The sequence below is a fragment of the Montipora capricornis genome, chromosome 5, assembly GCF_036669925.1.
Source record: "Montipora capricornis isolate CH-2021 chromosome 5, ASM3666992v2, whole genome shotgun sequence".
In the NCBI taxonomy this organism is placed as follows: domain Eukaryota; kingdom Metazoa; phylum Cnidaria; class Anthozoa; order Scleractinia; family Acroporidae; genus Montipora; species Montipora capricornis.
The window spans coordinates 10,474,351-10,489,350 of NC_090887.1; the positions used below are offsets into that span (position 1 = coordinate 10,474,351).

General features: G+C 36.6%; 3 protein-coding genes across 3 annotated transcripts in view; 1 reads left to right on the forward strand and 2 right to left on the reverse strand.

Moving 5' to 3' along the window:
* LOC138049472 (protein O-linked-mannose beta-1,2-N-acetylglucosaminyltransferase 1-like) overlaps positions 1-13 on the reverse strand; it is a 26,173-nt gene extending 26,160 nt beyond the window's left edge. The window contains exon 1 of the mRNA XM_068895762.1: positions 1-13. This exon is cut by the window's left edge and continues 508 nt beyond it. The gene's annotated coding sequence lies outside the window, so the exon portion shown is untranslated.
* A 1,365-nt stretch (positions 14-1,378) lies between these two features.
* LOC138049469 (leishmanolysin-like peptidase) lies at positions 1,379-8,209 on the forward strand. Its single transcript, XM_068895759.1, has 2 exons — positions 1,379-2,829; positions 3,984-8,209. The coding sequence occupies exons 1-2, from the start codon at positions 1,975-1,977 to the stop codon at positions 5,127-5,129; spliced, it is 2,001 nt and encodes a 666-aa protein (XP_068751860.1). The 5' UTR covers positions 1,379-1,974; the 3' UTR covers positions 5,130-8,209.
* Positions 8,210-8,353: 144 nt separating this feature from the next.
* Positions 8,354-15,000, reverse strand: part of LOC138049468 (uncharacterized) — a 15,202-nt gene continuing 8,555 nt past the window's right edge. Inside the window, exons 13-18 of the mRNA XM_068895758.1 lie at positions 14,826-14,913; positions 14,050-14,150; positions 12,773-12,914; positions 11,744-11,827; positions 10,174-10,283; positions 8,354-9,044 (exon numbers count right to left, since the gene is read on the reverse strand). Of these exons, the coding sequence (XP_068751859.1) occupies positions 8,993-9,044; positions 10,174-10,283; positions 11,744-11,827; positions 12,773-12,914; positions 14,050-14,150; positions 14,826-14,913 (577 nt within the window). The 3' untranslated portion in view covers positions 8,354-8,992. The remainder of the gene's footprint in view (positions 9,045-10,173; positions 10,284-11,743; positions 11,828-12,772; positions 12,915-14,049; positions 14,151-14,825; positions 14,914-15,000) is intronic.

Below are 15,000 nucleotides of genomic sequence, written 5' to 3' on the forward strand. Positions count from 1 at the left end.
CGGGCAGTTGAAGCTACTGTAGCTAACTGAACGTCGATATTGCAACGGAGACCTGTTTATTCGTGCGATTCTCTGTTGAAATAAGCAATGTTCAACAGATAATTTTTTTATAACAACGTCTAATTTTGGGGCTGAAGCAGAACGTTAATTCTTAATTTTTTTTGAGCCTGATAAAATTCTTAAGATGTTCTTGAACTGAAGTCGCAAAAACAAAAACAAAACCAAACAAATGCAAAATAAAGATGATCTTAAAATTTAGCTTAAATCTCAGTCTGAACGTTTTCATAAAAAGACGTACTTTATCGCGAGATTTTCATCCGGTCATGAGATCTCTAGAACTATAAATTTCTCTTTGATAATTCATACTGATCATGATTTTCTGTTCCAAAGGCCATCCCGCTTTTTTCCGTTTATTGTCGAATGCGTTTCCTGATATAGGGTCGGTCGGTAGGTCGCATTGAAAAAAAAAACCTAAAAAAAAAAATCACAAGTAGTCTCGACATCGGAGGCCTGGTACCTCAGGACCATTGCTAAACAACAAGACGTGAACCCTAAAATCAATATGGCGGAAATATTGGTTGATGTTCGTGAAAAATTAAGACAACGTGGGGAAAAGGATCGACCACCAAAACTCCTTTGCGACATAAAAGTGGTTTAACAGATAATTTTTTTGAAAGTGCCAAAGATTTGGGTCGGTCGGACGACGCTAAACGGAGGAAATAAAGGGGATGGCCTAACTTTCCTGAAAAATATGCATTGGGAATGGCGTACACGTAGCCTACTTCACAGATGTACTTTTGGTTGTCGTTTCTCTGGAGCAAATTAAGCGCTCTCCTCTGTACTTTAATGAGTGATTTACAATTCTAGACCGCTAAAACGCTTCAGAAAGACAAATCGGTCTTGTTTTTTAAGGTTCGTGCTCTAATCAGGACATCATTAATTACATTGAAAGACTACGCTAGGGAGCTGCAAGATCTTTTGCTTACCCAAGGACACGGCATTCACTGATGCGACGACTTTCGTTTAATGCGCGAATATAATTTAGAATATAAAGTAGAAATATTTAAGCTATTTCTATCGATCGATCTATCTATCTATCTGTCTGTCTGTCTATCTATCTATCTTTGGACCACCTGGCACAGCCCAAGAAACCGCAAGTCGGTCGTAAGGATGGTTTTCAAGTCACTTATCTCTTGCTTGCATCGTTTCAACTTTCCGACTTCAATGAGATGCAAAGTAAAATAGCTTGAGATTTTACTTATGCCTTCACACTCGCATAACTTAGCCGCTCTTAAAGGGGCTAGGTCACGCTATTTTAGGTAATTTTGTTTAATTTAGTTAATTATGAGCTCTAAACGTCAAAGTGGCAGAGCAAGAGTCTTTCATTTGCAAAATCACGGCCACATAACAACTGAGAATGATTTTCCAGCTGTGTAAATGACATTTTGATATAGACTGATATAAATTTGAAAAAAGGTGGGTCGACGTTTTTCAAATTTACCCAAATTCAATCCATTTCAACCCTCTCCAGTTTTGTCCATCCATGTCCCTTCTTGGCTTCCCTGTGTTTTGTTAGAGTTCTTCTATAGTTTTGAACAGTTATTTTGATATTTTAGTTAATTTTCAGTGCTGAATTGCTTAAAATTGCGTGACCTACAAATCGTAGCCCCTTAAAGTCTTACTTAACAGCCGAGCGTAAAGACTACCAATGGTCCCAAGAATAAACAAAAACAATGCTTATTCATAATATGGGGGGACAAGCAAAGAGTATTATTGTATTTTCCGAAATGGCCTATCATAACACTCACCTCCCCAGAGCCCTACGTTTCTGTTTTGTCTCGACCAGGCCCTATGTGCCACCTGGCACGCGGAGGATAGGTAACAGGTAACGTGAGCAAAAGAAACGGAGGGCTCTGGGGAAGAGAGCCCATTCCCATTCCCAGTCCCAACCCGACCGCTCAACAAAACCACAATATGGCGGTCAACGAGTATCTGATATCTGCACTTCTGTTAGATTTGGTCTCATTTAGTTCTCTGTCGAGTTACTTCATCCACGAATACGACGAAATGGTACGTCATGTTCATTTGGAGCCAACTCACGTCATTAGGCGGCGCAGCATTGACCAGCCTTTGAGAATATCGCTGGATTTTCTAAATATCAGCAGATTGGAAGACTCATACAGAATAAAAGATGTTTTACAAAACGCTCGTGAATACTTTAGTCAAACGTTAAAGGTTCGTAAAACGGTCCCAAAGATTTTTCTTCAGAGGAAATGTCTCGACAATAATTTCTTTTTGAAAAGCAGCGACGGAAAGGGCCCTGGAAGAGTTCGATTCTGTCGAAATGGATGTAATGAGACGAGATTTCTTTGCGGCCCCATCGAGATACCAGCACACGATTTGGATCAGTGTAGACTATGCGACGAGGATCAGAGAAATTGTGGAAACGACACAAGGCCTAGATTTGCTGCGGGCAGAGGACATGATGATACGGACTTTGTTCTCTACGTTACTGCACTGGCCAATACAAACTGTAACAATACTAAGACTCTGGCGTATGCTGCGGCCTGTCAACAGGAGAGTGGCTTAGATCGCCCTGTTGTTGGGTTTATAAACATTTGCCCAGACAAGGTCACTGCAAGAGAACTCAGAACTAGCTACAACGATGTTCTTGCCACGATAAAGCATGAGATCTTTCACGCTCTGGGGTTTTCGCCTTCCATGTTTGCCTTCTTCAGGAACACCAGGGGTGATCCATTAACCCCTCGTCTTGGAAATGGACTGCCGAGATATGTTATTTCCCAAAAACTTTACGAGTGGAGTGCAGAGGTGAATTGGGTTTTCTCCTTTCCAAGCCATTTGTCATTATCTTTCTCTCATCAGTGTGGTTGATTTTAGATGTCTGATCTAAATGCATGCACAGGGCCACTCCATTTATTATGTGCACCCCCCCCTCCCCCCCCCGCCCCTCACCAATTGACGGACTTGAAAATCCCAAAGGGAGGGGGGGGGGGGGGGGTGTTAGGGTTAGGGTTGAAAAGTTTGCTGAGGTGATAGACAGTGTGATGTGACTTTTGAAAATAAAACTACATGTAGAATTCAAGGTTGCTGCCTAAGAAAATTGTCCGGGAGCCCTTCGGGCTTCCAACATTAAAAGTTAGTGGCCCAGTCATTTTTTCAAGAGCCCAGAATTAATTAATTCCGGCTGGGATCATATTTACAAGAGAGTGAGGATGAATCAAGTAAGACGCTTGTTCAGGCTACTTGTTCAGAAATGTGGTCGCCCACGCTCGCAAATAAGGCGCTCCGGGCGACCATTAGGCAGCAACCTTGAAATTGCTTGGATTTGGAGAAAACCCAGAATGAAGTTATTAGCTTACAGTTAGCCAAGTTTGAAAGTTTCCTTCACCTGGTTAATACAGTCATGTAATTTAATGAAGTGACCCATAAAGGGGAACAGAAGATTTAGGCTTAGTTCTAGGTTTCTGCTGTGGTGCAATATTTTTTCATGGTTCATTGAACTGATTTGAAAAATTTTAAACCATGAAAACAATTGAACCACATCATAATATGCATCAGATTTCTGGTGTCAACTTACTGTGCAAAGCTGTTTCAAAATTTAAGGTTGCAGATGTTTGAGCTGAGGAAGGTGAAGCCAATTTAGTTACATGTAATTTTAATTTAATTATACCATGTAGGTGTAGGATTGACCCTAAATTGTAGATGCACACCCAATTTTGACTTCCAAAACGAAGTGTCCTTTAAGTCTAAGCATTTGCCACCTATTTCCAACAATAAGGTTTGGGTAAAGGTTAGCGTTATTTTAGGTCAGGGTAAAACGCAGCAGTTTATCCTCAATTGAGGAGCAACATTTGGAGTTCACTTTACAGCATTGATTGTCTGTATTCTGAGACAGTAGTGACGCTTATTGAAATCAGCTGAGTGGTATACATACATTTGTAAACTTTTTTCTTTTCTAACAGACTGTTAAAGTTGTTACCCGAGAGAATTGGCTAACAAGGTCTGGAACAGTCTCCCATCCCATTCATGTAATGGCAACACCCAGAGTTAAGGAAGAGGCACAAAAACACTTCAACTGTTCATCATTAGAGGGAGCTGAGCTTGAAAATCAAGGAGGGGAAGGAACCAAGCTTGCACACTGGGAAAAACGTATATTTGGAAATGAAGGTATGACTGGCATATTCACACAGTACTCTGTGTTCTCCAGGCTGACACTGGCTCTTATGGAGGACACAGGTTGGTATAAGGTAAACTATGAGATGGCAGAACCATTACTGTGGGGTAAGAACTTGGGTTGCCTCTTTGCTAAAAACAGTTGTGGCGCATGGATAAAAGCACAAAGAGATGCTGATCAAAGCATTGCACCTTTCTGCAACATTACTGCAGAATCTTCTGATGGAAGAACAGGCTGTTCAGTCGACAGTAGGTCTGTTGCAAAATGTAACTTAGTCAAGTATGGAGCAAGTCTCCCTATAGAGTATCAGAATTTTTTAAGTGGTTATATTCCTGGGGCAGATGGAAATGAGGGACAGTATGGAGGAACAGTTGCTCTCGCAGATTATTGTCCATTCTATCAAGGCTTTACCTGGACAAAAGAGGGCAAAGGTTTGAGGTCATCTTCATGTGTCTCTCATCACAATAATTTGGAACAAGACAAGAACTTAGCTTTAGAAACTTACAGCAACAGTTCAGCTTGTTTTGAGCAAACAATGCAGTGGACAAGGAGAAAATGTGGTGTACGCTACACAGCATCAAACTGGGGAGGTGGTTGCTATAGGTACATGTGCGAGCACAACTCCCTTAAGGTATTAGTTTTCGGCTATAAATTCAATTGTTTTCATGAAGGACAACACATTACGGTTTTGGTAGAAGCTAATGGCTGGGAGTATCGAGGAGGACTCGTATGCCCTTCCTGTGAAGTAGTGTGCCATGGTAGTGGGATCACATGTGCTGCAGATGTAATACCAGCTCCAGAGAACTCTCAACCAATTCCCAAGATATCCGCAGTCACATGCTCTCAGTGTTCGATACATATTTCACACCTTTCATTTCAGCTGGTGATATTGCTATGTGTGTTCAAATTGGTGATGATGGTTACTTCAAGTTAGAATTTTAGGGTAAAACCCAGTCATGTGTATAATTATTTAGCTTAGGGTAAAATTAATGCAGGTATTTATCTTTACTTGAGGAGCAACATTTGGGACACTTGTTGATGTTAATTCATTTGTCTTTATTATTCCACTATTACACCATTTTGCCGTTTGGTTAAGAGAATGCGCAAAGTACCGTATGAGACGGTAATACACTGTAGTGTCCCGGATTGACTGGTTAAGAACAGAGCAAATACGGACGGAATGGAAGTTTTTCAATGAAAGAAATTGTTTTCAACACAATGCAAAGCCTGAGAATTTAGTTTGTCATTGCTTATCATTCGTCATTAAGAATTTTCATTTATCCAATCAAATAACGGACATTGAGATGGTCTCATCTGTGTTGTTTTCCATTCTGCATCAGTGCAGATAGAAAGAAACCAAAATACTAGAAAATGGCACAATAGTGGAATAATAAATCCCTTATTAAAATGGTTTCACATAATAATACATGCAGACATTTTGTTTATTGCTGGTGTTTTTCCTCTCCCTTTCGGTGCTCGGAAAAATACTACACAACAAGCAAAATATCCAAACATATTATTATATTAAACCATTTAATAAGGTGTACATGTACGGTATGTATCCTGAGACACAAGTGATGTTGAAGTTGAGAAGAAGAGCAAGTGAACACTTTGAGATCTGCATGCATCCAATTAGGGGCATTTGTTTACACATCTGAAGTGAAAGTGACCCTTGCAGTTTTGTGATGCAACTTGAGCAGTGCAGAGAAGGCTCAGGAAAAACTGCAGGCTTGAATGGGACTCAAATGCATGGTTGTGCAATTGAGGGTCATGATTTTTTTTCCAGGCTCAAGTTGCTTCACAAGTTGCTCACTTTTGCTTTGAACTATAATAATAATCTTATAGCGGAGCTCTGCGTGCCAAAGGTGCGCATTCAGAGCACAGTGGCTAAGAAAATCTAGTAACCCATCTGTGCGAGAAAATTTAGTTTTGGCCACCGTATGACTGTACATATGTCCACCCCTCCATGTATGCCATTGTGACGAGTATCATGTGACCATAATTATTGTGGACTCATCGAGGTGGCCGTACTCCAACTAGTTTACAGCAGACATCAGTTTCTTTGATAATTGACATCCATGTTATGGTCAATTGACGTCCGTCAAAACAAGGTATCCACTGACCAGTATCGCATGACCATATTGGTGGGCTCAAGTTTAGAGCTTATTGGGGTCAGCTGTTTTTTTTTTTTTAATTGGCCACTGACCAGGTACAGTGTACTTGGTTTTGATTGGATCACAGGCTCAAGCCACTTTAAGTTATTGTAAGAATAAATAATCCAGGCGCTCTGCTTTAGGCCTGGCTAAATCTATTATAATATAATTATTAGGAAAATTTCATATTTATTATCACCATTCTTATAATGTAAAGGTTTCTTAAAACAATTTAAAGTACAAACTAACGGTAAAAAGGCACGGCGTTTCGACCAAACCTTCATCACATAGGTCACATTAATTTTAAAGTGATAAGCAAGGGATTTTTGGTTGACAATAGACGGCTTGACTTCACACAGTAACAGTTTCTTCCTGAGGCACATTGTGAATACTGAATCTGAAACCGCGCAAAGTTAAGCCGTCTATTGTCAACCATCAATCCCATGTTTATCGATTTAAATGTGACCTGTGTGATGCAGGTTATGTTGGTTACGAGCGGCGGCATTTGCATCAATGCGTAGACGAGCACAAGAATGCTTCTTCCTCTATTGGAACACATTTCCATGTGAAACATTCTTATGGGTCCAATGATCTTACCAAGAATTTTACCATCTTAAGAAAGTGCAAGAACAAGTTTGACTGTCTCATTTATGAAATGTTTGTTATTAATGAACTGAGACCAAGTCTTAATGTACAGTCAGACTCAATTTGTGCAAAAGTTTTTTAATCATTTCTAATTATGTTATTCTTCCATGTTTTTTAACACCCCTTTTTTACATTTTCATACTATACATTATTGCTTTTACTTCTTTGTTTTATATTTATACTCAATATGCAAAAAATTTTTATCCTCACTTTTAGCTTGATAATGACCAAAGTTCGGTCAATAGTCGCATCTTTTTACCGTTAGTTTTTACTTCAAACTATCACAGTTGTAAAATAATTTTGAAATTTCAGATTTTAATTAATAACATTTTGTTTTGGCAACCCCTGGGAGTCAATGGGTTAACCCATTGACATCAATCTCAGGAGTGAGACTTTATAGATTTTACTCTGTCTAACACCAGGCAATTTTAATAATCAGTCAGGGGGGGTTCAGGAGTCAAAATCAGCTGTGGGCACAACGCAGACATCCAGAATCAGCACATCCCAATTGAACACGATGAGAATGGCAATTATTATTGTTATTGTTATTGTTGTTATTATTATTATTTATTATTTATTATTATTATTATTGAAAATAATACTTATGCAGACTCTGAATATTTATTAAACCCATTTCTTCCTTAGAATGAGACTCAAAGATTTCTCTCTTTCTAACTCCAGGGCCCGGTTGTTCAAAAGCCGATTAACGCTAATCCCAGATTAACAGTTAACCAATGAGTTTATTTCTCTACTCCCAAATGTTGTTCAACGCTGATATTCGGCAAAACCTTACATTAGAAGAAGTCAATTTTGAGAAACAAAAATAAGCCAAAGAAACTATCACTAAAAAGTTGAAAACATGAAGCAAAAGTTTACCCTAATCCTGGATTAAGTTAATCGGCTTTCGAACAACCGGGCCAGACGATTTAATGCAGGTGCATGGTGAAAGGGGTTAATATTGCAGAAAAGAAACATTTCCAAAAAGTCATATTCATGCTCAGCTATTTTGATTGTTGCTAAAGTTAACATTTGTTTGCATTTGAATATAGTACCATATTAATTTTAAAAACAATTCCATTAGTGCATCAACTCATTGACTTCTGAACTGCCCCCCTTTGTCAAGTAAAATCTATTTAGTGTCATTCCTAGGAGTCCTAAGGGGGTACTCCTGTGCAGCTTTCAGTTACTTTTTTTCTTTCTAGTTTTACAGTTATGACAATGATTATGAAATGCTTGCCAGGGCTATGCCCTTGTTTTGAGTGTGTGTTTAAGGATTCAACTTCAGCACACACTTAAGAAGTTTAACCTATTGACTCCCTAGGGTTCCCCATTGACGAGTAAAATCGTCTGGCGTTAGACAGAGTAAAAATGATAAATTTAAATTGTCTATTTCATTATTTTTCACACTGCATACGGTTCTTTTAAGAACAGCTTATTACAATGTAAAATATGCCGCTTACTGTACGCACTTTTTGTATAATGAGGTTATTTATTTTTATTTTAATAGCAATTTTGTACTATTTTAATAGGTAAAACAGAAAAATAGTAAAGTTAGATATAAGATAGACAACAAGGCGAAAAGTGTCAATTGGCTTTAATCAAACAGGCTTGCAAAACAGGCAAGAAATAAACTTATATTAAATCTTCCATTTTTGGTAAAAAAAAACTACCTGTATTTTAGTGCAATATTTGATGTAAAATGATCTTAATTCTCTTAGATAGTACACAACATAATTATGAATTGTAAGTCAATTTAATGAATCATATGATAATTTATGCGACAGAACAGTCTACTGTCATACACAGTACTCTCTCTCTCTCTCACATAGTACGCACCATGTGATTGGTCAATTTAGTGAAACTTATTCTACCAGACAGCCTGCTGCATTTCAAATATTTTATTAACCTTGTTTTCTCTGGTCCATTACTCAATTGAACGAAAAAGAGTGCAGCTCTTGACCTCTGTAGAAAGAGGTACCAGTATTCACAGTTTTTATAATTATATCGCTGTAGTCCCAACTTGAAGAGCCTGATCCAAAGCACTAAGGTAACTGCAAACAAGAGCAAAATCAGTAAGAGCCTCCAGGGAAATATTATACAGAGTGAAAAGCCTATAGCGATATTTCTTGTTTACAAACATTGACGTCACATTTCTTTTGATATTCAAATTTGCCAACCACAGAACAAAAGAAGTGATTGTTTCAACAGCCAATTAGGTTCTGGTTGGCATATTAATAACAATGCGTGACGTCACGAGAAACATCGCTATTCCAAGACATTTCCATTTTGGCCAATCCTCGCATGTACATGTACATGTACGAAGGCTCTTCATTGTCGAAACAGTGTCAACCAGGTAAGGACAAGGGAGAATTTAATTAAAAGTAATTCACTTCTAGCAGTCTCTGAAGAATCATTGTTGAAAGCCATAGCCTACATTGTAAGTTAATCTTTGTTTAAAAAGGAGGCTCAGAACGATAAGATTAATTTTCATATGCTTATTAAACGTGTATAATTATATGAGTTAAAGTTGGGATTTTCATAGAATTTCCATACACAGTCTGAATTGGAAATTCTATTGTATTTTTAAAAGCAAATTAAATCGCACTTCTTGTCAAAAAAATTAATGGTCCTTTGATTAAACCACTGTAAGGTGGACTAAGATAGGAAATTATTTTGCTGAATGGCAATTAGTGAGTAGTTTGACACCTCTCCAATTTAAGGCTATCTTGTAGAAGCCATGCCCCAAAAACCTCTAGCTTCTAGGTTTACACTTGGGAGGCCATTCCTATTCTTGCTGCTATATTACCGGTATCCAAAAAGCTGCTAGTAAGCTGTAAGTCTATTGCTGTGAAATATTTATTTACATGTTCATGTACCTAAAATTAATGTTTTCACATGGTCACTGCACAAAGATTTCTTTGAGTTTGTTAATAAATTACTCACACAGCTGTTGTAATTAAAACCTAAGAAATAATCAATTACCTTATAGATCTATTACCATCAACACAAAAGACGTTTCAATCTCCTTACTATCAGTAAGTTTCAATAATTTACTTAACCTTAAAGTTTACCCTTCTAAGAACAACACTTATACATTTTACTCTATCTAATACCAGATTTTACACATCTACGAGACCAGTACAGGAGTGAAGATTTTAATACAGTTAATCCATGAATTACCTTGGGTTGTGCATTTCTATCCTCCCTCTCAAGATTGATTGTCCTAGCATCTTGCTAAGCTGTGAGAGGCATTCTGAGGCAGCCGTTGATGTCAGGGCATTATCACTTTTCTGGGGAGAAAAAATTGATTTTAAAAAATGTGCAGAAATAATGGTATATGTATGTGCTAGAGAGAAAAATGTTCCAACCCAAGGCATCTAGATCTTGGAGTGCATCAACCCTTTTTTGAAAATTTTGCCTTTCATTCCTAAAAGTTGGCTGGAGTTTAAAATCGCTCTCCGGCCACAAAATGAATTTCAAAGTTCACCAAGCTTTGTAGATTAGCCAGACTAAGGGGTTGTTTGATTTCCAAAAAGATCTGTTCGATTTTTGGAAGCTAACTAACCTTGTTCATTTATTAGTTTCCTCTTGAATTGTAAAATAATACTTAGCAAAATTGCCAATTCCTTTTATTTTAAATGTGTGCAAAAGTATCAAAATCAGTAATAAAATATTATTATTATTATTATTATTACTGTTATGTGTTATAATCATCAGTCGCACTGTATTACAATTTTCAAGTTCTAAATAACATTGTGTGTAAAGTATTTTTTATGTTCTTTACTTGGACTTTTTCAAGGGATGCTTATTCCTGTATTAAAAAAGGATGTAGCTTTGTGAACTTGTCTTAGTTTACAATGTAGATGGCACATAATCAAAAGGGTTTTCTTATAAGGGAACTCTGGTGCTGCATTGAGTAAAAGCACCAAATTTTAGTTCTGTCAAAATTTAATGACATGATAAAAGTAGTATTTTAGAAAGATGATTACCGGTAATGTTTTGACCACTGGCCGTTTGTCAGAGCAAATCAATAAAGTAGGAGTTGTAAGGGGTTTTTGTATTAGCATACTAATGAACACAGAAAAAAAAATAAAGAAATAAATTCATGGTATGCAAAGCATCTATTGTTTTGAAGGTAGAAGGTGCCACTTTCTCAATCTCTTCTTGGCTATCTATGTCAACTTGGTAAAGAAAGCCAACAGACAATTGGCTGGAGTGATTAAGTATGTTGAAATGGTCAGCTGCTGCTTTGGGTGTGTCATTTTTTGGAAATTTTTTTCGGCTGTCAAGTTTCTTCCTACATTGTAATAATTCCCCAGCTGTGAGAAAAAAAAAAAGATTTTACTCTTGCTGACACAAGACGATCCAGCGATTGGGGGCGCTTTTAGGTGTGAATTTAAAATCAATTCAAAATAATAGGCCATTTCCGAGTTCACGTCTGCCTCCTCTTCAAAGCGAGTCTAAGTGCGAAGTTTTTGTGATGGTGATTAGTTCTACTTTACATATGAAAGCAAACTAATTATCATAAGAAAAACTTCGCACTTAGACTCGCTTTGAAGAGGAGGAAGAGATGAACTCGGAAATGGCCTATTACTTTACTGTTTTGTTTGGTTTGCAAATTAGCCTCCTGAAAACGAGGACAGTTGGACAAACTAAGTTAAACATAAAATCAATACAAAATAATGAATAGTATTATTAAAGTAAAAGTTGGCCACCATTATTTTATGAAAGTGATGGATAAATAACTTACCAAACTGTAAAATATTGAATCAATAAACAGCTCTAAGTATCGTTTAAACTGATTCTTTCCAATCCCTTTGGCTATTACTGGTAACTTGTGAATAAGAGAAACAAAAACAAACCAAATAAAAGAATTTTGCAACATACCATATATTTAATATAGGAAATCATACCAACATGAGTGCATTTCCTGATTAATTTATTTTATTGGCAGGAGTAATGTTTTGAAAGAGTTCAAAATCCCATGACTGTGCAATTTGAGAAGTTTCAAAACATCACAATAACTGACCATAAATCGCAAAATGTACAAGCAAGTTCACATGATTTTTTATTTATTATACTCTACAAAATTATTTCATCGCTGTGTGTTCCATAGCAACTTCTGTATTGCACTTTATAACAATTTATGAAATGCCATACATTATTGACAAATCAGAAACACAATATTTTGGGAGCATAATAAAAGATAATAATTATAATGAAATCATATTAATTTTTGTAACATTAATATTTTGAGGGTTAAGTAAATAATGATGTTTTGTCAGTTGTGGATTTTTGGTTCACTGTTATCAAACATCTTTAGTGCAAGACAATAGAAGAATTGCATTCAAATGCTAAAAGGAAGTTACATTGTTATGAAATGCACAGATAATAAAGAATGAAAAACAATTTGATATTTACCCAGTAAGTCTGCTAAGTCCACAGCTAACAAATGAATTTACATTTAGCATTATGTCGTCGCTATGACGTATCTCATTAGCGGATGAATTAACTTAATAATCGATTACAGAATTTCTTGACAAAGCAAATGACTACAAGCAGTCATTTTCTTCTTTTATCATGGCAAATACTCACTATTAAAGTCGCACACAAAATCTTTTGTATGTGTTTAATTACACTGTAATGTACACTTGTTAGCATGACAGCTATAAGAATTGAAAAGGCACAAACTTATGTAAATTTTCCCGACTGTATATGCTACTAAAGTGACAAAAAACAAAGCTGTACAAGGGACTTACACTGTAGAAGAACCACTTACCTGTGCGCACACCGTTTCCATAAGATGTAGATGTTGGGTGTAATGTTTGTACTGGGTGGCCTCTGCTACAACTGGGATTACCCCAATAACTTCTTTATGTGCCTGCACATTTGATGACAGCTCTGCTACTAAATCCACGCAGCTACAGAAAGATGTGATACAGAGAAAAACATATTGAGTGTTTTCACATCACGTCACAGTGGCCATATTGGCGTCCCTAAACAAAAGAACCATATGCATATTGATGTCCAAAACTAATCCTCTGGGAATTGAGCTTTATTATCATGCAAACGTTTTCTTTTGTTTCGGTGGAAAAACATGGTTACTGATGACAACATGAGTGAAAACACTTTGTTATACATGCATGTAGTTTAGTTATTGGTTTTTAAAAAATAATTTTTGCCATTCTTACAGTTAACAGTACTTGCAGGTCAAGTATGATACACATCATTAAACATTGAAATTTATAATTTACTAAATTATTTTAACACTCTGCACTTTTGAGCACTGACAACTGACACAGCCAGAGTACAGAGGTTACTTACAATTAGGTGTTAACTGTTCTGGTTCTAAGATTTCCAGAAATTCACAAGGGAAAATTTGGACATACAGGAATATCCAAATATCGTGCCTTTGGATCAGCTTCGGCAGGCCTTCATAATAACGTAAATTTGAGTACACTAAATGAATTTTCATTCTTGATGTTGGATACATGAACATTCGGCAATGGTTTCAATAAGTACACTGTACGGTACTGACAGTCAACAAGTTTACACGTTGACTTCTTCAGTCAGAGAAGTCGACAACTTTTTTCCTTAAATAAAGTAATCAAAGACAGATTACAGCTTCCAGTATTCTGATCGGTAGGATACATGTATGTCAGCCAACAACTATTAATAATAATAATCATTGATATTTCTATAGCGCAAGTTAGCATCAAATGTGATTTACAAAGTTAACAAAGCTAAAAACATTAAAAAGTTAAAAAGGTCAATAAACGTCTAGAATATCAAGAGCTATACATAGCATAAGCTTCTCTAAATAAAAACGTCTTCAATTTGAAACATTTGAAATTAGCCTCCTCCCTTATTGCACTCAGCAATTTATTTCAGAATGACGGTGCAGCAGCAGTGAAAGCCCTTTCACCAAGTGTCTTTTTCGTTTTCATCGACAGGAGTACTAACAAAAGTTCAGAATTAGAGCGAAGACCATACAATGCCCTGTTGATGTAAAATGCGCAAAGAATTTCCTTTGTGGATTAAAGTTAGTTTCCTCACCCATCAGCTCTTTCCCATGGTTGAGGTGGTCGTCGGAATAAGTGGTCTGCGCAACCTCCACCTCTCTTCATTTTAGGAGCAAGCGAACCACAAGAGTACATCTACCAGAGATGACGAAAAATGTTATCTTAGGCCAAAGCATTAGAGCGTCTACATCTACATTCTACATCTACATTTATTAGAGTCGGTAAAACCTTAAAAGGTATCACGCCAACTGTCAATAATACGTACAATATAAAAAATAAATGAATAACAATAGATAAAGATATTAACATTAAAAATATAAAGATTAAAATGGAATGGTACTAATTTTCGATTTAAAAATATTAACTAAAGAGAACTAGAATTTACAACATCACCGGGGAGGGTATTCCATTCAGCAATAGTTCTTGGAAAGAAAGAAAATTTAAAAGTGTCTATTTTGGCCATTGGGTCCGGTCCTTATATTTAAAAACATGACTGCGACGTGCACGTAATTCATGATTACGGGATAATAAATTCTCAAGATTAATGTCTATTAGCGAACCACAAGCATTAGGACAAATCTTTAGAGCATTGAAAAAAAACGTCAGAACTTAAACCAGTCTTGAAAACTGTTAACTATATGTCAGTACATTGGTCAATGGTTAAAATTTGCATTGGGTAGTCTAGTAGTCCAGAGCAAATCTAGCTCCTTGAGCAGGAGCTTCTACCCTTTTTTTTGTTTATGACAGGTATGCTGCACAAATAAAAACGGTTAACTGCAATAATAATTTTGAGAAGCATAATTTCAAGACCTGTTTATTGGTATGTAGTTCCATATCATTGTCTCTAAGTCTTTTGATCACTCCAAAAGTTGCAGGACCCTTCTGAATTCCTGTATACCTAAAATGAGAACAAATTTAAAGCTAATAAAAACCATACATGTACATGTACCGAAAAGAAACTGTATGCACTAACATACGCTTGATT

Excerpts from the sequence above, each read along its gene's own strand:
- LOC138049469 (XM_068895759.1), top strand. The coding sequence starts at position 1,975 with ATGGCGGTCAACGAGTATCTGATATCTGCACTTCTGTTAGATTTGGTC. Across the intron at positions 2,830-3,983 it reads TTTACGAGTGGAGTGCAGAG|ACTGTTAAAGTTGTTACCCG; the intron begins GTGAATTGGGTT and ends CTTTTCTAACAG.